Here is a 23244-nt window from a genome sequence, read left to right on the forward strand (position 1 = left end):
TGTTTCCACACAGGACCCTGTTTTCCTTGGAAGGCTCTCTAAGGAAGAAGTCTGGTTTCTTTTAGCAACCCCTATGGTAGGGGTGGCTAAGAGATTTCATTTTATTTGGTCATTAGGTAGTAGTTGCTTTTACTATGGAGTATTGTGGTGGTATGCACACTAAGCGATCACGGTTAGAACTTTTTTTTTTGGTATCTAATTTAAATACTTTAGTGACATTTTGTCCCCATGATATAGTATCTGGCACTCAATATTAAACAAAAGGTTTATCTTCAACTCCTAATGCTTATTTTAATGCTTATTTCATATTAATTTGAGCTATTATAATTTTTTTTTAACATTTATTTATTTTTGAGACAGGGAGAGACAGCATGAACGGGGGAGGGTCACAGAGAGAGGGAGACACAGAATCTGAAACAGGCTCCAGGCTCTGAGCTGTCAGCACAGAGCCCGACGCGGGGCTCAAACTCACGGACCGCGATATCATGACCTGAGCTGAGGTTGGACGCCTAACCGACTGAGCCACCCAGGCGCCCCATAATTTGAGCTATTTATAAAGAGAATAATCTCTTTCCTTTCTAACTGTGGATTGGTAAGTAGCAAAAATCAGCCAGGCTTCAGCTCAAGGAATGGAATAGTTCAAAAGCAGTTCTGAGGCACCTGTAAATGCCTAAGAGTTGAAAAAAATCAGATAAATTAGGGACCCTGCCGAGGATCCAGAAGCATAACCAGGCATTTGAGTGTGTGTGAGTATCTGTGAGTGTTCATTTGTGTGTGTGTGTGTGTGTGTGTGTGTGTGTGTGTGGTTGCTGACCCGTGTCTGGGAGCTTTGGGCCCCTCACTCAGACTGGTCACAGGTTGGAGGCTAGTGAGATCAAGACTGTTGGAGGGGTAGAGATGAAGCATGTAAAAGTATTAAATGCAGTAGTGATGATCACAAAGAATCAATGCAAAATTAATGAAAGCATGTTGTGAATTCTTGTCGTTGATCCTTCAAGTTCACACCGCTGTTTGGCCTTGGAGTCAGGACAAGTTCGGGTTTCTGATTCCAAACTCAGTGTTCTGTCCAGTGGAAAGTGTTGGCTCTGAAATGCCAGGTGCTTTGGCAAAAACCCCGGTCATTGCAATGGTTGACCCTGTGTAATGTTCTGTGGAGGCGGGATGGGGCTGAGTATTACCCTAGAAAAAGGTGAAAGAATTGGCCATCCCATGGAGACATTGATTATACCTCCTTCCTTTTGGGCCTCAAGGTGATGACAGAGGAATACTCAGTAGTCCATAGCTTGGGATTCGCCAGGGAATTTTATGGATAATGATAGTGAGTCACATTTTGAACATGTATGTTATGATTTGATTCCTTCATTTATGTCTTTGCATGAGAGTCTTCAAAATGTCCCTAATCTTAGGAAATCTAAACTCGAATAGCTCAAAATTATATAACCGAGGACAGTTTTCTACTAACCAGTTTTGTAATCCCATTGGTTTGAAGTTGAATGTTACATTTTTGCCATTTTTCGGTTTTAATTATCCGTTTTCTGTGAGAGCCAGAGTAATCTCTCAGATCCTCCCTCTGTGCTATAAATATGCTGTTTGGTAACTGGTCAGAAAGTTTCAGACGCTGTGCCTCTGAAACTTTTCTTGGAGTTCAGATTCAACCAAAGGTGTAAGAAAATGAGGCAAAGCAATGAGTTTGCCTGATTTCTAAGGACTCTCGGTCCTTAATGGCATATAACAAGTCTCTACATTTTGACTGTGGGACCCAGGCTAGGCTAAGCTAAATACCACTGCTCTGGTTATATGAAGATATTTAGGGGTGGCTACATGACTCAAATAGTCCAATAAGTTTTATCAGGATTTTTTTTCTCCTACAGATATCAGAGAGGAGATACATCCTTTTGGCAAGGCACCCTAGCTGAAAGATGGCATAGGCTGAGAAATATGAGCAGCCATCACTACTATCTTGTGGGGACAACCTGTTCCAGAAGCAAACCAACAGAGAGGAAAGCAGAATTGAAGTACGGGCAGGAAAAAGTAGAATCTTGGTCATATTCCTTGATCCAGCTGTGTCTGAAGCCAACGCTGGCCTCAGGTATCCTAGTTACCTTAGTCAATACCCAGCTTGTCTTAAAGTTATGCAAGTTGAGTGTTTATACCTGCATTATTCCATTATGCTTATCATCCCCATTCCATAGAAACCCACCCTCAGAGAGATTAAGTCCTTTGCTCAACCTAATACAAGTGGTGTGGCCTGGATTTGAGGTTGGGCTGTTCTGACTCTATAGCTCATGTTGCTTCCAAAGCTTGATTCAGCCTCAGTGAGTACAGCTAACTGAGCTGGTGAACCCAGTTCTTGACAGCATTAAGAGGACAGGCATTGGCTCTCTTGTTTTACTAGCTCATGGGGAGGCCAATGACATTAGACGCTTCAGGCTGGTGCACTAAGGGTCAGACAGGCTAAATGTGGTTCTTGGATCCCATGCCACATGCCTGGCTGCTCAGGAAATCCCTTTTTATTCAGGCTTCTCAACTTTCAGGAACCACTAGGCTGGATCAGATCTAGTTGGCCTCCAGGCAGCCAGGCTACAGCTGAGCAGACAGATTCTGCAATGAGAAACACTCCAGGAAGATACCCTCAGCTTTGAGGTGCTGAGACTTCCATCTCCACTTCCTGAAGCTCAGGACAAAAGAGCAGCAGTTGTTCAAATGTGAGATCATAGTATTTTTAATAGTTAACAAAACATGCAGGTCAATAGTCAATGCATATACAATAGGACAGAGCAACAACAACAAAATTACAAGGCACAGTCTAACTCCATAGAGGCTTTCAAATGACGTGTTGGATAGAGAATGTGCTAATTAAAAACCCACCTGAGACACACCTCAGTGTCTCAGACCTGACCACGGCTTTCTGGTGGTAGGAAGGAGAGCTCATTGTGCCCATGGCTTTCAAGTCAAATACTGAGAACTCTTTACAATCTCCATGCTCTAGGTTGTTCAGTTTTGTCTTCCCCATCCCTGTTTTTTTTTTTTTTTTTTTTGGTTTGTTTCTTGATTTATCTATTCATCCTTTATCCCATCTCAGACAATGAGTTCCATGAATACTCTGTCTGAGATAGCCTCAAACCATTGCTGTCTCAGTGAGCAGGGTCTCTGAGTTTGTTTTGGCCGTTGGTGAACAAAATTCCTTTCTGTTGAATGGGCTGTGATCTGCATTTCCCCAGACAGAATCCGTCCCACCTGAAGCCCCCCATGAATATTCACCATCTCCTTAGAGGCCACTTTTATATGCACTGTTGATGTGAGGACTTTTCCCCCCAAATAATAACCCAGTGGTGAGATTCCCCCATTGTCTGCTGCTCCCTGATTAGGTAATTTGAGAGATTCCCACCCCCCCACCTTAATTCCCAGGGTGACTATTCTGGCTCTGGTGTCGGGATAGAATTCTGGTAACCTGGAAGGAGTGTAGGCTTCCTACAGCAGTGATATGAACACCAGGAAGGCGTGCGGCTGCAAAGAGCTTTTGGTTCTTGAACATCCAACGTGGCAACGATTGTAGGTAAATTTAGTGAAGGGAAGAGCTCTCACAGTAACAAAGGTAACCACAATGCCAAGTATGTGACCTCTGGCCATGCAAGTGTGGGCATGTGTCATTTGGAAATGTAACATTACATTCAGGGTCATCACTGTTTTCTTGTTTTTCAAAAGAACTTGTTTCAACTCACTCCCTAGGTTTCATCCTTTGGTTTTTACAGGGTTACACTGTATTTATCATGTATCATCACAGTCCTGGAGAGCTCAAAGGGAAATGATTCGGATGAGTGAGCATTTCATGGAATTCAAACTTAAGTGCGATTTTACAAAGTCCTTATTGACAATATCAAAAGCCATTATTTTTTCTTTTTCTTCTATTCAAGTGCAGGGGTGAGGCTAATTCACAGAGACAGTGTATCATTTCACTAATATATTATTTATTCTAATTATATTTAGAATACCAAATATACTCAGATTACCCACAAATATCCTTTCCTCATTCTTCTAGGGACACTTTCTGGCCTGCGACAGAAAGATGCCCTGCAGTGGAGAGGTCAGGAGACCCCTGGGGGGTGTCTTGCTGGAATTAGCAGATGCCAACAAAAGCAGAAAGCTTTCTTCAAGCTGAAATCACTTTGGTCCAGGTAATGTTCAAGATCACAGTGTAAGAAAACTCAGATAATGAGCTGGAGACGTTACATATCTCTTTCCCCATCACTTCTTCTTCAATCAGTGTTTATTAGTAGCCAGGTTGGTGGGGGAGGTTAAAATCAAATAGCAGAAAATGATGTCTTTTGATCGACTCTCCTTTTTTCCTTTCAGAATTGTTCTGGGGGATGAGTTGGGAAATAGATCATTGATGGGCTATTGTCTGATAGGAATTCAAACCACATTCTATCATCAGATGAGGAAGGTTAAATTAAAAAAAAAAATAGAGGATTGGAAACTGTGAACTATAGCCTCTAATTCATATCTGATAACTCGGCTGTTTTTGTGATGGAGCATTAGAGACAGAGACATGTGGCCCAGACCATCTAGCCTCTTCATGGATGAAATCAAGGTTTTTCTAACTTCCAACTGTGAGTCAAAAGCAATCAGGAGTCAAGGTAAAATCTCCTTGTTTTTCAAGTGCACTCTAATTGGTGGGGGGGTTCTTCTGCCCATGCCGAAGTGTCTTGGAGTTATACATAGTCGTACTTGGAAGGATGAGACTGTACCTCGTCCTCTGTGCGGGCACCCCCATCGTATATCTTCTTGTTTTTGCTGTTGGGCCCAAAGCCAGTGCTGGCCTTGAAGCCTCCCGGCTTGTAGCCGACATTGTGGCCCGAGGCATGGTAAGACACGGCTTTGTAGCTGAGAGAAAAAGAAACATTCCATGACCACAGATGTATTTGATAAGAGGGAAAGCCACTCCATTTCCCCTGGAATGTCTCTGTTTTAGTCCTGAAAGTGTCCCAGGAAACCCTTAGCCCTGGGCAAACTGAGACAGGTGGTCACCCCCAGGCTTTGAGACACCAGCTTTTCTGCCTCTGCATTGGAGCAGAATTTCTTGCCTTGTATTAAGCCAGTCATTGGTGACCAGTGAGTTCCCGCTGTTAATCAATTAAAATGAAGCTGAACCAGAAACAATGTCCAGGGGAACATGGTTAGGCCAAAAAAAAAAAAAAAAAAAAAAAAAAAAAATCCAAGAATTTGTGAGTGCGAAGGTGCATACATGGAGCCCATCTCTTCTAATCTGCACAGTTTATGGGTAAGCTGACAGAGGCCCAGAGAAGGCAAATGACTTGTTAGAACTCACAGGACTAGTTAGCACAGAACTGGACTAGGATTGAGGTCTCCCAGCTCCCAGCCCCTTTATGGGGTTACAGTGGGGTTTCTCTGCAGCAGTACTTTGGCATTTTGGAACAGATGCCTCTTTGTTGTGAGCGCCTGACCTGTGCATCCGGCAAGGGTTAGCAACATCCCTGGGCCCCACCCACTAGATGCCAGGATCACCCCCACCCCACCCCAAAGCTGCAACAATCAAGAGTGTTCAGTTGTTGCCAAATACCCCCTGGAGGGCAGAATTGTTTTCAGCTGAGAACCACAGAGTTACAGAATACTGGAGTCTGAGGGAACCTGGAGGGATATTTTTCTCTCTCAAACAGGATTATTCCTAAATCTGCTCAGCTGAAATGTTCCTATTCTGTTCTTTAGGTCCCCCATAAAAGAGAAGGCTCAGGATCCTTCAGTTAATAAAGTTCTTCAAAAACCCAGACTGATCCTTCTGGCTGCAAATTATACTTTAAAATGGACTCGGATGAAATGTCTGATTGCACTGGGATGGGGAGACTCACGTGGTTTCCTCAGGCACCAGGCCCCGGCAGGCAATGCACATCATCACACCCCCAATTAGCGTCAGGCCTCCAGCAACCCAGCCCACGAACAGGGCCGAACCAAAGGTGTACCTGAGGGGGGAAGTGAGGCCATGAGTATGGGTGACTCCACTCTCAGACCCTACCCGCTGTGCCTGGCCATGCCCATCCTCTCTGTCAGCCCTCCTGGGAGTTCCACACCTATCCCTGAGCATGCCGCTGAACGCTTCTTTGGGTCACAGCCGACTGAACGAGGGACCCTGGAGAACAGAAGTGGGACTGAAGCTAGTCAGTAAAACGGCTGTGGGATTTTCAGGCCCCTGGCATCACTCAGGCATGGAATTAATTATAAGTCTCTACTCTCAGAGAAATATCATTGGAAATCCCCCTCCCTCCCTATTGGCATTGGGTGGGGGTGTCTTCAAGGTTTGGCAAGAGAAATTTGAGAGATATGGAAGCAGTCTGAAGTTATTATTTCTGAAGGAATTTTGGCCCCTCGAGTTCTTACTGTGGGCCAGTAAGCTCTCATCTTACCTAACTCAAGTAGCCCTGGCAGCCGTCCATGCAGGTAGGAGCATTATTGTCAGGAAGAACTAATGTGAAGTGACCATTCATTCTTTCATTTGTTTACTCATTTGTTCAGCAAGTATTTATTGAGCTCCCGCCGTGTGCCTGGCACTGCCCTGGCACACTGGGATGCAGGGGTGACCAAGCCCTCACTTTCATGGTGCTTCTACTCCAGCTCACACTGGAACTCAAACCTGTGGCGGTCTGACTCCAGTGCTGGTGCCCTTCCCCTGGGAGGGGTGCCTCCATGGGACTCAGTTAGATCTGACTGGGATTGTCCGAGAACCAAGTCTCCTGAGAATAGAATAATTCTGATTCCACACGGACCTCTGTGGACAGTGGGGAGAGTGGCCAAAAACTTTTAGGATGTCACTGGGTATTTCCGTTGGTTAGAAAGTTACCGACTTTCCCTTCATCTCCAAGAGCCCCACAGAAAAGCACAGCTCAGCATGGTGGATACCTGCCCTTGGAGGTTGTCCCCTCATGTCCACCAAAGAGCATGGGGCTGTCTGTGGAACTCCATGAATCACTAGTATGTTTAAAAGTCACCAACTGGGGCGCCTGGGTGGCGCAGTCGGTTAGGCGTCCGACTTCAGCCAGGTCACGATCTCGCACTCCGTGAGTTCGAGCCCCGCGTCAGGCTCTGGGCTGATGGCTCAGAGCCTGGAGCCTGTTTCCGATTCTGTGTCTCCCTCTCTCTCTGCCCCTCCCCCATTCATGCTCTGTCTCTCTCTGTCCCAAAAATAAATAAACGTTGAAAAAAAAAATTTAAAAGTCACTAACTAAGAACATTATACCAGTAGCTGGAAGACAGCAATGTGTGTGCAGACCTCCATAACCTAAGAAAATAAGATCCTTTAGATGTGCTTTAAAAGTACACACATTTTAGCAGGATCAAAGTAAGCAATATAAGCCTGATGACCAAGTGTAATGTAAAGGGCAAGGTGGGCAGACTGAGCTCAGGGCTTGAAAAGTTCTGGAAGAACATTTATCTGCAGGCAGTTTTTACTTCCTTTGGACTTGGAAGTGACAGACATTTGTTTTGAAAGCTGTTGGCTTGGAATGAAGAACCCCATCCCACCCTGTTGGCCCTCCCCAGCGTGGCTAGGGGCTTAACACCTAACCTTTTCCTGGGCGTCCTCCCGAGAGGCCCCTGCGTAAATCTCCTGGGAGAAGTCTTGGTCCCTCAGCCCTGGCGCAGACAGAACCCCTGTCCTTGATACTTCTAAAGATGGTCGAGTGACCACATAATGTTAATGATGACAATCATCACTAGCATTTATTGAGCGCTTACTGACACTGTGATGGGCACCTTTATCACAATCTCATTTAATTCTTCCAACAGCCTCATTTTGCAGGATTTCTCACTCCCATTTTACAGAGGAGGGGATTGAGGTTTAGAGAGGCTAAGTAACTTTTCCAAAGACCCAGGAAGGACACAGGAGCTACTGAAATTCAAATGCAGATCCTTCTGCCTCCAAAGCCTTCATTGTTCATCATTAAGCTAATACCATCTTCTGGGCAAGGGGAACATGAGGACTGAGGTCTCCTTCTTTCACTTAGATCCTCTTGGTCAAGGTTAGCAAACTTAAATACCTAACTAGGACAGCTAAGAAATTTAAATGAGTGAAGTGGGGAAAACCCCCACAAGCATAATGATAAATGGCCTCAGCGTTGGGACATTTGAGAGTGGTGGGGATAAACTGGAGAGGGTGAGCTCTTGCTAAGAGGGCAACTATTTTGCAGCTGCAGAGATTGTTGCCATAGAGAGTGAGGGCCCAGTACTGCTGGATCTGATGCTTTTCTTTTACAAGGAGCTGGAAAAAAGGATTGCATACGTGTGTGTGTGTGCATGTATGTGTGTGTGGTGTGAAATATCCTTGTAGTAAACACTAATGGTGCTTTGCCCATGTCCCTTATGTCCCTTTCACCATTTCTGTGTTTCTTCTTCAGCTCCTGTGGTCTTTGCCTTTGCCTGCTGGCCCCCATGCTTCCTTTGGAGGTCAGGTTTTGATTTAGCCACTGGAGCCATTTTGCCCATGTGCACAGAGGCTGATTGGTGCTGAAGTATGAAAGTTTGGGAGTCAAGACAACTCTGAGGTATGTTTCATGCCCCACAGCTCCCCAGGATTGGGCTGAGTCCCAGAATTCATTGCAATTACCCTCTTCTCTGTCCTGGGTGCCTCACTCCCTACCCGGTCTCCCCTTCCTTAATATATCACTTGCACATGAAACCTCAGAATCTGTTTTTCAGGCTCTGTGTCTGAGTAACCCAACATATGACACTTCTAATTTTTAAAAAGTAGTGAATAATTCAAGTTATAAAATGAAGTGTTTAGGCTAATACAAAACACCTCACAAGCTCTGAACAGCATGAAAGCAGGCACTTTGTAGCTTGGGTACTCTTAACACGGTATTGGCAGAGGATGGGATGCTGGGACCAAATGGGGTACCAGAAAGCCCATCAGTTCACTGTCAAGACATTTCTTGGCAGCTGTGTTGTCTTGTGTGACTTCTGGGTAGAGAGGATGAGAAAACAGAAAGAAGGGAAAAACTGCTGCCCATCTATGGAGGAAGGCACTCAGTGAACATTCTAGAATCCTATAGTCTCAATCTCAGGACTGAAGTTGCCTGACTGAAGGATGGTGCAGGTTCTAGGGAGATGGTATGAGAGGATGATGTGGGTATTAGCACTGTGTGCCAGTGGGGTGGGTGACTCCTCTTGGCAGGGGCAGTGACACAGGTGCCCAGATACTCTGGGTAAGGTAGGCTCTTCTAAGTAGGTTGACCAACCATCCTGACTTGCCCATGAGGGAGGAGTTTCCCAGGATGTGGGACTTTTAGTGCTAAAACTGGTAAAGTCCCAGGAAAACATGGTCAGCGTACTTCTAAGTTACCCTTATAACCAAGAGACCGTGGGAAGATCACAGAGAGGATGAGGGGAGCTTATGGGGATCACTTCCTTCTCATTCTTGAAACAAAGCAGGAACATGGATGGGGACTGGAGTTCCTGGGAGCCAGAAAGTAATGGATTTATACAACCTCCCCCCTGTCTGTATCCCACGATGGTGTGGCTGGAGAAATACCAAGTGTATCCACTCCAGAGATGATGGGTCACTTAGATATGATATTTACATCACTGTCTCAGAAGAAGGGTTTTTTTTTCCATCAAGAATTTACTGCTGCTTCTTGCTTTGAAATATGTCCCTTTGAAGTGGCTAAATGAATATACGTGTTAGAGTTGCTCTTCCAGCATTTAAAAGTTCTACCCTCCTTCAGACACCAAATTATAGTGGGGTTTTGTCTCCCTCAGCTAGACTGTAACCTCCGTGAGGATGGGGAACTTGTCTTATCCCCAGCTTTCTAGAACAGCTCCTGGCTCACATCAGGTGCTCTATACATTTGTAGAATGAATGAATGAATGAATGAATGAGAAGAAGAGGCAGCTGTACAAGGAAGAAACATAACATTACTCTTCTCACCTATACTGCACCTTTCTCAGTTCTACTCAAGTTTTCACCTGTCCCTAGTCAGGTTTCCGTCATGGTCTGGGGATGTGGGTTGATGCTCATTTACATGCCTGGGCTAATAGTGCCTGTTTCATTGCCACCACAATGGGGCCTGTGTAAGCATGTTAGATAAATACTGTGAACTGTCGCTGTATTTCAATGCAAATGTCAGCTCAGCCTCAAGTCATAGCACCAAGGATATTTCACTGAAATGAAGTTTATGAATTTACAGATCATTGTTGATTTACGATATGGCATGGTTGCCTCTGATAAATTTTTGCTATTTCAGGCACTGACAGTCACATTAGGCATATGTGTTTAATAGGATTTTTATAACAATATTCACCACAGGGTACTAAGACTAGATTGGAAGCTTACCTGGTCTGAACAGTCTGCACCATCCCACCCATCCCAGTGTACATATTCGCTGTAGACATCCAGAAGTTAGTAACCAGCATGTTGGCAAACACAGATACTCCAGCGATTGCACAGAGACCTGCGGGCAAAATACAAGAAAGCTCCAGAGTCAGCTTTAAAGGGATCACAACGTTTCTGAGGCAATGTATGCTGAAATGAGTTTAGATGAGCAGGCTGCGAACATTCCATTCATATAACAGAATAGCTAATCCAAGCATTGATTATTGAATTCCCACTATGTGCTAGACATGTTAGACTCTCTTAGAGTGCTTAGATTCTCTTATCTCTCTAATTGTGGAGGGATTTGTATGTGTGCAGAAAGAGATTTTTCCATGCATCTTGGGACAAAGGATTAGTAATACAAATATTTTGGGTCTGGTCCTTCGATGGTGTCAAGTGCTCTTTCCTTAAAATCATTTTCAAGAATCTTGCCAAAATAATGTCTTCAGGGACTGAGTCACATGGCTACCTTAGGACTGAGAATTTCTTATAATAATCAGATGGCAGCTAAGGGGGACCTTAACATTCATGATCATTCTGTAGAGCATAATTGGGCTCTAGCTCAGATCTTGAATCCCAGTGTGTAAAATTCTGATCCATGTTCAAACCATGTTCAATAGGGAGAAACCATGTTTCCTCTGCCAGAATAATTTTACTTTGACATTCCCAGAAAAGCATTTGAGAGAGGGAACCCTGGCTGCTTGTTTACCTGAGATGATGAACATGATCCCAGAGGTCAGTGTCATGTTGGCTTTGGCAGAGTCCTCCATGCTGCCTATGCGGATGCACTTCAGGGCGAAGATGGACACCAGCAGGCCGATGGCACCCAGGACAATGCCCACGATCATCAGGGCTCGCACTGCCTGCAGCATGGCTGTGGGGCAAGAGGCAAGACACAAGCAGACAGATGAGACCACCTCTGCATGACCACCAGGCTTTAGTTTAATAAAATAAAGCAACCACAATCAGCCAGCATCCAATTCCTGAGAAATAACAAGTCCATAAAATGTGAATCTTGTCATTGCCAGGGGATGTGGAATTGTGAGAAATGCAAAACCACCACATACAATCCTCTGATTGTTGAAGGACCTGCATGTACACAATTGTCTGTAGAATGACAAAAATCATGAACTGTTGGGAGTAGGGACAACCAATGGATAGCTATTTCATTTCCTCATTTTAAAGCCTGATAAGCTTTAAAGAAGGAAGAGGAAATAGCTTGATTAAGGTGACATGAAAAATTACTGATAGAGCTTATAGTAAAACTGTGCAACTTTGGCTTCTATCCCAAACATCGTTCTCCTCTAGTCTTTTCATATGGGCTCATTGCTTCATATTGTTGCGTCCGCTTTAGAAAAACCCGATATTCATTCATAGCGTGTGATGAAGCAAGGTTACTAGGTGATATACTAAGGGCACCACGTTTTTGCTTGTTTCCAAAGGGACTACTATAGTCAGGGTAAGCTGTAGGTTTTGGGTATACATAACAGACTGCTATATCACTCACAGGCCTTTCAACATGACCAGTTTATCAGCAGTTCCCTTCTCTGGAAGCAATGGGAGCTGTAGATCCTGCTGGGACTCTCCCCCAGTGCCTCCCCTCCAGATAAATCCAAAGTGGTTTCTAGTGTGTCCTTAATGTGCACTGACTCATCTCAACAGTTTTTTTTCTGAGCCCCTATGACTAGGCACAGGGATGACAGTAATTAATAGGTCAGCCATGGTCTCTCCGCTCACGGATCTTATGTCGAAGTGGGGAAAGACAGTCATTAAACATGCCCGCTACAAGCATAATGCATTTACAAAAGAAAGACAAATGAGTCTTGGTGTTTTCCAGAGGGAAAGGCCCCAAGTGTGGGTATTTCTGGTGGAGCAGAACTGAAGAATTGTGTGAAGCAAAGCAGAAAGCTCTGTCTTACCCTAGTTATCATAGCCAATTGCTACTTTTGATTGAAAGCTATAAGTCGCTTTTCAGACATGAACAAATCCAGTCCACATTAAAAAACCCCTGCAATGTCGGTGATATGATTACCTTCATTTTATAATTGAAGAAACTGAGACAGAGAGGTTCAGGAACTTGCCCGAGGACATATTTTGAGGGACAAGCAAGAGCTGGGGGTCAAACCCAGAACTATCTCCAAATTGTTTTTCCCATCACAGTACATTCCTTTGAGGTACCTAATCCTGGAAAAACAGGCTGCCATCAGGGTACAGGGATCTGTAAGCACCTAAGAGAATGTATCCTCCAAACTCGGAGACTCAGCCATGAAATATCAACCTCTAAAATGGACGCTAAAAATGTATAAAGAAATATTATCTAAAAATCATCTCAGGGAATAACATGTCCTAGGAGATTTTATTTGTGAATGTGACTCTCAAGACAAGGACGTCCTGGGAGGAATTTCTCTCTAATCTCTCCAGGAAGATTTTCATCTCAAATATGGCCAATATCAATGGAGCTGCCAGCTTATTCACTCTAAGGTGTGTATCACAAAGCAACTTGTCATGATGGAAGAATTGGGAATCAATGAAGTATACTGAAAAAGGAGAGGCAGATCATTCAGAATTCGTTAAAGAGCCTTTGGCATTGTCTGAGGAATGGAGGCCCTGTCAACTTTCTCTCTGTGGAGATGATGGTATCCAGCCACTCTAGTTCTATGCCGCTTGATTCTGATTCTCCTCCCCTGAAGCAACTTCTGATTTTAACTTTGCTTCTCTGCTGAGAAGAGAATTCTACAAGCAGCTATATAATCAGTCGTGGTCCTATTAGCAACTATATTTGCAGGATAAATATATTGGTTTATGGTGTGGATCAATCCTCCAGGATCTGACCATTCATCCCTGGAAGAATTGAATCGATTAACATTGGCATCTTGAGATTACAGCTGAGTTCTGATGCTAGAGCTGTGGTGACCCAAGTTGGGCAAAGAGAACCAATGAGGGCCTTGGAGTTGCCCTTGGATCCACTCTTAATGTAGGAGGGCTCTAGAGGGCCACCTTTGTTCTCTAAAGCCTTGCTCAATGGTTTTGCTGGCCCCACAGGATACTGGGAACAAACATTCTGTTCATTCCCTTATTAACAAATGCAAGCGTATGTCATGTACTTGTGTATTCATTTATATTTTTGTGTTTTCACTCAGCACATGTTGGTATGTGCTCATAGTCATATGTTACATAATAATATAACTCATCCATGAATTCATTCATTCATTCATCAAGTATTTTTAAGCTCAAATTCTCTACAAAACCCTATGTCAGATGTTGTAGAATATATAAAGTTTCATGAAAAATAGTCACTGCCTTCAAGCGGTTTACAATCTGGGAAGATCATATTTTTATTGGAAATCTTGAACCTCAAATTTCTTTTCACTTTGGGAGTATCTATTCTCATAGTTGCTTATAATGTGGTTCTAGTTCTCTTTAACACATACAATTATACTACTACAAGCCTGGTTCAGGACAGGTATGGACAGGACATTTGCTGGGCAGCCCCAGGCTTCAGGAAATATCCTCCAGGCTATACTGATGTGTATGTTACTACCAGAAAACTGGACATATGGAAAGAGGAAGGGGCTTGACTTTCTCTTCATCTTGTCCTCATGGGCCTCTTGTGAACTTCAAATCCACCCAGAAACTTGCTGGAGATTTTAAAATCTGCTCTTGTTCTGACATTTTAAGCCTTAAGCTATTCAGAAAACAAAATCATTTATCCCTTTTGAGAAACACCTGGCAAGGCATCTGGTTAAAACAACCAAAACCAACCAACCAACCAACCAACTAACCAACCAACCAAAACCAACCAACCAACCAACCAAACAAACAAAAACCAGATAAACGATATTAACTAAGTAGGATAAAGGATGTCCTTTCCTCATTCTATAACAAATTAACATTTCTTCTGGACTCTCAGCAAGGGTGGGGTCATTAACTCTTTAGACTGAGTAGTTTTAATGTTTGTTCTTGAAAACACATCATGAGGTGGCCGTGGCTGAGGCACATGGTCTTGCCTGTCATTGCTGGATTAGAAGGGCTGTGAGATTGGCAAGTGGGAGGTGAAATCACTGTGGACTTGCCTCGTATGGAGAGTTGCTGTTGCTGTGCCACAGGAGCCCTTGGGCACTGGAGCTTGGGCCAGCCTGTCCTGCTCAGCCTTTGCCTCAGGCTGTCAGATGCCCTCTTGTCTTTGCTGAGTCAGGTATGCATGGCAAGGCCTCATTTCCTTCCTGCTATCTCTTGACATCTGGATTTCTGATGAACACTGGCACCTGCTTTGAATCAGGGGTCCACCCTCACCCTGAGCACATTTCTCTTAGCCCGTGGTTGGAAAAGACACATTGTTTTATAACTTGTGGGACCACTGTCAGAGTCACAATCCTGGGCCTGGATGCATAGACCAAGTTCTTCCTTGCTTCGGAGATCCCTTGAGGGGTGCTTCTGAGAGTGGGAGCTGTGATGGGGGCAGGTTCCAGGAAGTAGGAGGAAATGTTCTCTACCACTCATTGCTAGAACTGCCCCCCCCCCATGTCTAGTAATGACAATGGAGATGCATGGGGGTGACCTGAACTTCCTTTCCAGCTGGAAGAATCTACCATCTGGGATTCTAATCTTCCATAGATAGGTACCCAGAGAAACCCAGAGAAAGGGGGTAGGTTTCTCTTTTAGCCACACTGTCTCTTATTTGCTATTCTGAGCAAGAGGCACATAAGCTTATCAGCTGATAACAGGTGAGTCAACGGCTCTATAGACTGATTCCCTGCACCAAAGGTGTGACTACGGCATTCTTTCCAATGAACAATGAGGCATTATCAGACTTGAAGGGTGGGCAGGATTCAGAGCTGACAGAAGCAAACAGAAAAATGGGAACTCAGTGTTCCCTCCCTGTTGCAAAATATCTTATTCCCCCAAACTAGCTATGGACTGACAGGCAAGGTGGCTTTGGGTGTGGTTCCCAACCCTGGTTGAACTTTAGCATCTCTTGGGGGAGCTTTTAAAGAAATATTAATGTTTTGCCTCCACCCCTAGAGACTTGCATTGAATTGTTCAATAACATAAAATTTCAAGGAATAATTTGGGAAAACAACCCTCAAGAGGCTCAGGAGGAGCTGCTCAGAGCAGGGACTTGAGAGGAAAGAGTTCCCAGGGGCTGACATCCCTGAGCCAGCTGGGGTGTGGGTGTGAGGCTTATGAGACAGCAAATCACCAGGAGCCAAAGGCCTGGAGCTGAGGCTTTTGTTGGTGGTGGTTAGAGAGGACCCATACCTCAGGCACAGCTTGGCTTCAGATTGGAGGCAGGGGAGGCTGATGGAGGAGTCCAAAGGAGGGGAGCCCAGAGAAGGGAAGTCTGAGGCCAGGCCTCAGAGAAAAGGCCCTTCAGAACAAGGGTGAGAGAGTCTAGCTTCTCCTGACATCTCAGGGAACCAATATGGAAGTCCTTTGTGTCCCATGAAATCCTACAGAATGGTGTGATACCAGGTAGGTGCCATTCGGCAAATCTTTTAACCTCACTGAAGCTGAATTTCCTCAACCCTGGAGCTGGATAGAGATATCTCTTGCACAAAGATGTTGTGAGGACCAGCTGCTGCTTGGCACCAGCATAAAACTAAGCCAGGCTCAACCAATGTCGGTTTCCTCCCCTTCCCTAAAGAGAAGTTCTCTTTCTTCAACCCCACATGGCTTTGGCTGGTACTAACTGTATAAGCGTGAATCCTCTCACATGGTGATAGAATATGGTTGAGAATTTGAAAAAGCCATGCATGAGGGAGGATGAGGGGCGAGAGGGGAAGCAGACTGGAGAAGAGTAGGAAGCGTAAGTCCTGGGCCAAGGCAGAGAGAAGATCAGGAAAAATGGACTTAAGATCTGGCTGGCAACGAGGAGGAGGGGCAGGTGAGACAGTGAGGGGTGAGGCGCCGTCTTCATTGTCCTTCCTTTTTGACTCTAAGGTGGGGTCCAGCTACGTGACTCTGGCCATGTGTGTCTCCACCAAGAAATGGAGACCCCCCCCACTGACTAGTCCACGCTAGGGCCTGATGCTTTGCGTGTGGCTGCCCTGCTGTCATTGCAACCGCCACCACAATCACAAGCTGAGGACGTGTTCTGATTCCTGCATCTGCATAGGGCAAGCGGTCACAGTTTACGCCTCAGGTACAGGTCCTCTCCAGCTTTGCAGATGTGTCCTTAGTTCTCTGTGGGATCTTCGGATGTATGTTAGTGGGGACACATTCGGATGTCTGTCCACATATTTAAAAAGGTATGTTTTGGGCCAAAATAGATTTCTTTCTTGAAGAAAGGGGAAAGCAGCTTGACCAAAAACCAAGGGGCTCCCCCCGATTTCATTTCAAGTTTATCACTAACTTATAACCCCTTTACCTCTTAGGGCCAGTTTCTTCCACCAGACGTCGGGGAAAGACAAGCTGGTTTCACAGGATCAGGAACACTGGACTTAATGTCAAATAGCCAATCGTAAGGAGAAACACACCAGGTGGCTCCTTTAGAAAGGGTACTGGAAAGCAGTTTGGTATTTTTTTTTTCCTTTATGGATTTGTGCTTTAGATTTTGTAGAATTGTTTCCTGGGTTAAATGTGGTTTCACTAAAACCGCCCATTCCTGGGTGTGTAAATATGATTGGCAGGTTGATGGGACACTCTTTAGGTCTTCAGTGGCTGTTGGTTTTTCACATTGCTAGAGAAAGGGGGCCAATGTGGCCAGTTGTATGAAAGAAAACTCAAGACCTTTAGTGCCTGCAAAGAGGCTGGGAATCAGTGATGTGCCAGAACACGGGTAGCATGGGGGACTGAAAGAAGAAAAAGAGTACCCTAAATAATATTTGGTTTGGGTATTTGGATTCATAATAGATGCTTGATTTTGGAGAAGAAAAAAACCCTGGAAGATCAAATGTCCTGTTTGAGAGATTTGGGTGGTGTAGACAGGGCAGTAATGACTGACTGACACCAAGAACCAGATCTGCTAAATGGATTGCAAAGCCCTTTCACACAAATACCTTATTGTGAGGCATTTCACAGATGGGGAGAGCAAGGTTGAGAGACCTAGCTGGCCAAGCTAGCCCTTGATCCCAGTTCACCTGCCTTTAACTGTAAGGCCCTGCCACGGCACCAAATTCAATCCAAATATTTGCAAACACATTAGAAAAAATATCACTTGCCTATGATGTCATCATGGGACCAGGGACATGAATTTGCCAGGTCTCTGCCTCCTCTCCACCCTGTTCATTGACAGCCCTCTGCTCTCCTCCCCCCACTGTCTCCAGGGCAGGGGGTGGGTGGGTGGGAAGGAAATGACACACAAGTCATCCACTCTTTAAACTCGGTACTCCTAATTGTGCATTGTGACGATATGGCTACAAATGGGTCAAGGTGCAGATGTACCCTCTACTCTTAGCGTGCTCAAGTGCAGGCCAATCTCTTCAATTCTAAAGGCAGCTCCTTGTATCCGGAATGTAGAAGCAGGGCCTGAGCATGGGCAGGGCTAAAGACACAGACTTGGAAGCGTTTCAGCCTTGTGTTCATTTCCTGCATCTGATATCTCCTGTCCATGGGAGCTTGGGCACCTTACCTTGTCTCCATATCTGAGCCTCAGTTTCCACTTTTGTAAAAACAAAGCTGATACACATTACCCTGTATTGCTGTGAAGGTTCAACTGGTAGGTCTATGTGCAGAAATGGTCGGTTTTTATTTCTGGGCACTGTCCTTGGAGAATGACATGCTGCTCTGACTGTTTGGAATACAATGAGAGGGCGTCTTGGGCTATAAATTATATAGTGCTGGTCATATATAGGTAAATAGTCCTGCTACTACAACCATTTACCTCATTAATCTATCTGTAGGTTACATAGTATAGCTAGTCGAATGGAATTAAATTATTCTATGGCTGTAAGTTCCAACTAAACGTGATACATTTTTATCAGATGAATGAAGGGTATGTGAGATTTTGCAAGAAAAGAGCTTATCCTTAGGAAGAATTGAATAATTGGCAGTGATTATTATGACTGTTAACTGAAGTATTACAATGGTATCTGCCTCATGCTTTTATAGTAACTTTAAAGCTTAATTCTCTGCTGCAGGCTGGTACTCCCCTGAGCTCTAGGTCAAAATTAAACTTTCAACCTTCCATTTCTGTCTCTGGATGTTTCACCCAGCTCCTCTGCTTCAGTCTCTCTTCCCTTGGCCCCTTGTCATGCTCAAGAAAATGTTCTCAGCAGCTGTTTCAGTGCCCTCTAGGTGCCAGGTCCTGAGTAGTTAATGTTACCCCTTTCAGCTTCCTCCAGAGCCCTACAAGTGTCTCTGGGCCACCCTCTGGCCTTCTCTCTGGCTGCTCCGTCTTCTTATGTTCCTGCCTTCAGGTTTTGAGGGTCTTTTTAGCCTATTCCTTCTGGCGGTCTTCCCATCCGTCCCCTACATTAGTCAGCCAAATCTTAAGTCACCAAACAAATATTTGCATTTTGGGATGCCAATTTACATTGTAGTCACTTTTGCTGCACAAAATCCTCGCTATTCTTTTTTTTTTAATTTTTTTTAACATTTATTTATTATTGAGAGAGACAGAGCATGAGCAGGGGAGGGACAGAGAGAGGGGAGACACAGAATCTGAAGCAGGCTACAGGCTCTGAGCTGTCAGCAAAGAGCCTGACATGGGGCTCGAACTCACACACTGCGAGATCATGACCTGAGACAAAGTCGGACGCTTAACCGACTAAGCCACCCAAGCACCCCAAAGCCTTGCTATTCTTAAATCCACGCTGTTCTCCATGGCCATACATTAACAGTGATTTCAAGTATCTCCGTTTCTGCATATTCAGGCCCAAGAAATGTTTTTCCTGGCTTTTGGTGGAATCCTGTTCCCCTGACTCAGACAGGCAGGACTGGGATATGACTCTGTGATGGCTGCCTGGAGCTTTTCAGCTCTTCCAAGTTGTGAGCAGTGTCATGAGGGTGGATGTGCCCAATGTTATTAGAGTGCCTGGGTCTGGTACAGAGATCTGGGGGATCCTATTCAATTTAGGGATGTGAGGAGGCTTCACAAAGGAGGTCATATTTGGGCTGGACCCTGCATATGAGAAGATTCATGGAGATGGCAATGGAGTGGTGGAGGGGGTACTTGGCAGTGGGAGAAATGGGTATCCAGGATCAAGCCCAGGGTAGAGTAAATGGACAGGGAGAAGCAGAGGCTGGGGGGCAGAGGAATTGTAAGAGTTAAGTCAGGCAAGATGAGGGAGATAGGAGGGCATGGGTGTCAGGCAGTTATGTCCACACCTAATTAAGCTGCAAATGGGGGAACCATGGGAGGGTTTGGCTTTTAAAATGCCCGAGAGATGAGAACTGAGAACTGGCAGTCGGTGATTGGAAGATTCTACCCGATCTGCCATAGTCAAAGGAGCAAACACTCTAGAGAGATGAAGGATAGAAACCAGACTGAGAAAGACAAAGAGCGACAGGTGATAGTAAAATGTATTCTTTTCATTTGGTTGTCAGTGACCCAGGGAGAGACAGAACTTGACAATGATCAGAATCATGAGATCTTGTAGGAAAGGAGGATATAAGCCTAAGTGAGGAGGAGAGATGACAAGAAGAATAGGGGCTGATCAGACAGGATGGTGTGGGGCCCCATGTGTGGAAAGAAACAGAATGAGCAAGAGATTGGTAATGTGTGGTTTGGCCCTGAGCTGAGGTTATTGAGCATGAAGTTATGGGATGTCATGCCTCAATTTTGAATATGAGGTCAATCTTTTTCCTTCATTAAACCAATTTTTTTTTTTAACATTTATGTATGTTTGAGAGAAAGAGAGCACAAGCTGGGGAGGGGCAGAGAGAGAGAGGGAGACACAGAGTCCGAAGCAGGCTCCAGGCTCTGAGCTAACAGCACAGAGCCCGACGCGGGGCTCAAACCCATGAACTGCGAGATCATGACCTGAGCCGAAGTTGGATGCTAAACCGACTGAGCCACCCAGGCGCCCCTTTTATCTTCTTTTAATAGTTAAAATGAGATGTGACTTGACAGTCTATGGTCTTGCACCCCCTCCCTTCTGACCTCTCCCTTCACAGGAGAGCATGATCCCTCTGCGCTGTCTTCCTGTGGCCAGGTCCCACCTGCCTTGCTTCCCTAAGCAGGTCCCAGTTAGTGATCCTGCTGGTCCTGCAATAGGAATGGCTTCCAAAATGCAGTAAAAACCCCAGTTCTGCTCTGTCACCCATCTTCTTTTTCTTTCCAAAAATGAAGATAAATTAGTTGAATTGCTTTTCATCATTCAATTTCAAGTGCTTCGAAGACTCTTAACAGTTTCGTGCAAGTTTATTTCCATCTACCTGTTCATAAGGTGTTAGTTTCAGAGTGGCAAATCAAACACTCTTCCCTTCCTCACCAAACTCCTATCTTGGCCACTCCTTGGAGCCACTGATTAGACTGACCTTTTATTTTCTTTTTGCCCACCCTCTTTCTTTAAATACGAGTCGCTTTCATAATATCTAGAATGCAAAGTTCCTATGTGCATGTTTGAAATAATTATCTGTATTAAAAGCAGGGGTTTAACTTCATCTTCAGGGGTGAAAAGATGTCACATTTATAATTATATTTATATTATGAAATTACTATAATATAATTATAACTTATTCTGGCATGCACTGTTTCTTAGGAGTGCACACTAGAACCTCTTAACGCAAAGCAAAAAAAGGATATTTATAATTTAATGGCAATATACATTTTCTGACACTTTCAGAGACTCCAGCTTTTCAAAGCAAAATTGAATTGAATTGAAAATGAAATGAAATTAGTTCTCCATAAGCGTTTTGGGCTAGAAGAAAATAATTCACCAACCTACTTCCTTGCTCCCACGTATGTGCAGGCAAGAGCAAGTCACATGCACACAATTTTCTCCTTTGAGGACCATCAGTCTATTCTAGTATCATGAGCATGCTTACCCTTACAACAAATCCCATTCTTTTCACCACCCGCAATTCCTTTGACTTGAGTATGAATTCTCCGATTTTCTCCAGGACAACTATAGCCCTCTTTGTCATGGAGCCAACTTCTCTCATTCACACCTTTTATTCTGAGCTGCAAGGGTCATACCCAGAGGTGGGGAGCGAGGCTCAGTCCCTGGTGTGATTTCTGAGGTCCCTCCTGGCTGCAGGGAGCACAGACACCCCTCCCCGGCCCTCACCTGCTCAGGGCCCCCGTGCTGCCGGGCCTACCTGGAAGGCCCAGGATGGTGAAGTAGGGCCTGCACTCGGTGAACCCTGAGCTCTGCCTCACGCAGCTCCGCCAGAGCCCCTCGTACTGGAACACGGAGGTGACGGGGTTGTCGTACAGGTCCTGGGTGCTCCACATGTCCATCCCCGTGGCGGCGATGCACCCCGCCAGGCCCAGGAGGGACAGGAGGAAGCCCACCACTTGGCACGTGGTGGTGGACATGGCCTCGGCCCCGCGCGCCCTCCACCCGCCGCCCGAGGTCTAGCTGCACCTTCCTGCTGTGCAGGGTGTGCGTGGGCCAGTTGTGCTCCTGAGCGGAGCTGCCCTAATCAGATGGTTTCCCTCGGCTCTTGGTGTTTGCTCACTCTGTTTTCCTTAGATAGTTCAGTTTCACTCTTGGTTCAAGGGCATTATGTTTTCATTTGTTAGGGAAGCGGCCCCAAGAGGCACTTGTCTGCCGAGCTGCGCAGGCCCAGCTGGTGTGGGAGCAGAGTGGTTGGAGTGGACACCCTTTCTGAAGGCCTTGCCAGCCTCCCTCGTCCGTGGCTCTGGCTGTGACACGAGCACGCCGGCCACCGCCTGGCTAGAAAGGTGACGAGTCCAGCGCCGCGGGCAGCCCCCACAGCCTTTTCTTCTAGGCTCTGCTCGGCGGAGAGTAATGTCCTTAGGCTGACATCACTTAAAACAAAGGCCCCAGGAGTCTCCATCTTCAACCAGACTTTCACATTTCCTCCCACAGCTCATAAACTACTTTTTCTGCACGTCTTTCCATTGCACTCTTACAGGAATGGGCGGAGTACGTATTATTATCCCACACCCATACATTTTGAGTGAAGTGAGGCACAATAGATTAAGGAACTTGTCTAAGGGCCTTGAACCACAGACGCTTTAAAGTCAGTAAAGGCGGAGCTCCAGTGCCCACTTCCAGTCTGGTGCTCTTTCTCTATTTCCATGTGGAGAGGCAGGGGCAGGCATGGTTGTCCCCACGTTTGGGAACAGGAAGTCAAATCCAAGAGATAATGCTTTCATTTTACAGGTGTTGGAAATAGGATGAGAGGAAGCCAGACATCCTGCCGACCTCCACTTTACCTTTTCACTCATGCCACAAGAACCACGTGAAGACCACGTGGCAGACACAGAAGCTTCTAGAAAGGCCAAAGAAGGGATTAGGACTGGCTGGGCCAAAAGCCCTGATTTGGTTACAGAGAGACCTGGGATCTGCTCCTTACCCTGTTACTAATTCGCTTAGTGCTGGGTGATTTGGGGCAAACTGCTCAGCCCCTACAGGTTACAGTTACTTTATCTGTTCCATTTGTAAACTAAATAGAATACTTCAGAGCCTTCCCGGATCTCATACACTGTCTTCCACACTTGGCAGAAAAGTTTTCACTACAGTTGGTCAAAATATCAGGAATTAGATAATCCTGAAAAAGACAGACTTGGCCAGAAATTAGCCATTGCATTTTGACTACCCAATTCGATTTTGTTCGAGAATTGATTAACCTGCCACTTCCTGGGGGGTCATGTGTATCAGGTGTCTGAATTCGGAACCATTTTAATTCTGGCTTCCCCAACTCTGGGTTTCCAGGCTGGGAAACACACTCACCCACCAATGTCTAACCTGTACAGGTTCTCCAGGAAACAGGCCTGTGCATCTGGACATTTC

The 23244-nt window shown here is 45.3% G+C and overlaps 1 protein-coding gene across 1 annotated transcript; it reads right to left on the minus strand.

The window, feature by feature from the left end:
• Nucleotides 1–2706: 2706 nt before the first annotated feature.
• On the minus strand, nucleotides 2707–21975 carry CLDN18 (claudin 18). Its single transcript, XM_003992066.4, has 5 exons — nucleotides 21581–21975; nucleotides 11088–11252; nucleotides 10340–10457; nucleotides 5868–5978; nucleotides 2707–4884 (listed from the first exon to the last, which is right to left on the minus strand). The coding sequence occupies exons 1-5, from the start codon at nucleotides 21798–21800 to the stop codon at nucleotides 4713–4715; spliced, it is 786 nt and encodes a 261-aa protein (XP_003992115.1). The 5' UTR covers nucleotides 21801–21975; the 3' UTR covers nucleotides 2707–4712.
• Between the last annotated feature and the right edge of the window lie 1269 nt (nucleotides 21976–23244).

Source organism: Felis catus, chromosome C2, assembly GCF_018350175.1.
Source record: "Felis catus isolate Fca126 chromosome C2, F.catus_Fca126_mat1.0, whole genome shotgun sequence".
In the NCBI taxonomy this organism is placed as follows: domain Eukaryota; kingdom Metazoa; phylum Chordata; class Mammalia; order Carnivora; family Felidae; genus Felis; species Felis catus.

Excerpts from the sequence above, each read along its gene's own strand:
- CLDN18 (XM_003992066.4), bottom strand. The coding sequence starts at position 21,800 with ATGTCCACCACCACGTGCCAAGTGGTGGGCTTCCTCCTGTCCCTCCTG. Across the intron at positions 11,253-21,580 it reads CACCATCCTGGGCCTTCCAG|CCATGCTGCAGGCAGTGCGA; the intron begins GTAGGCCCGGCA and ends CTTGCCCCACAG. Across the intron at positions 10,458-11,087 it reads GATCATGTTCATCATCTCAG|GTCTCTGTGCAATCGCTGGA; the intron begins GTAAACAAGCAG and ends TTTTGCCCGCAG.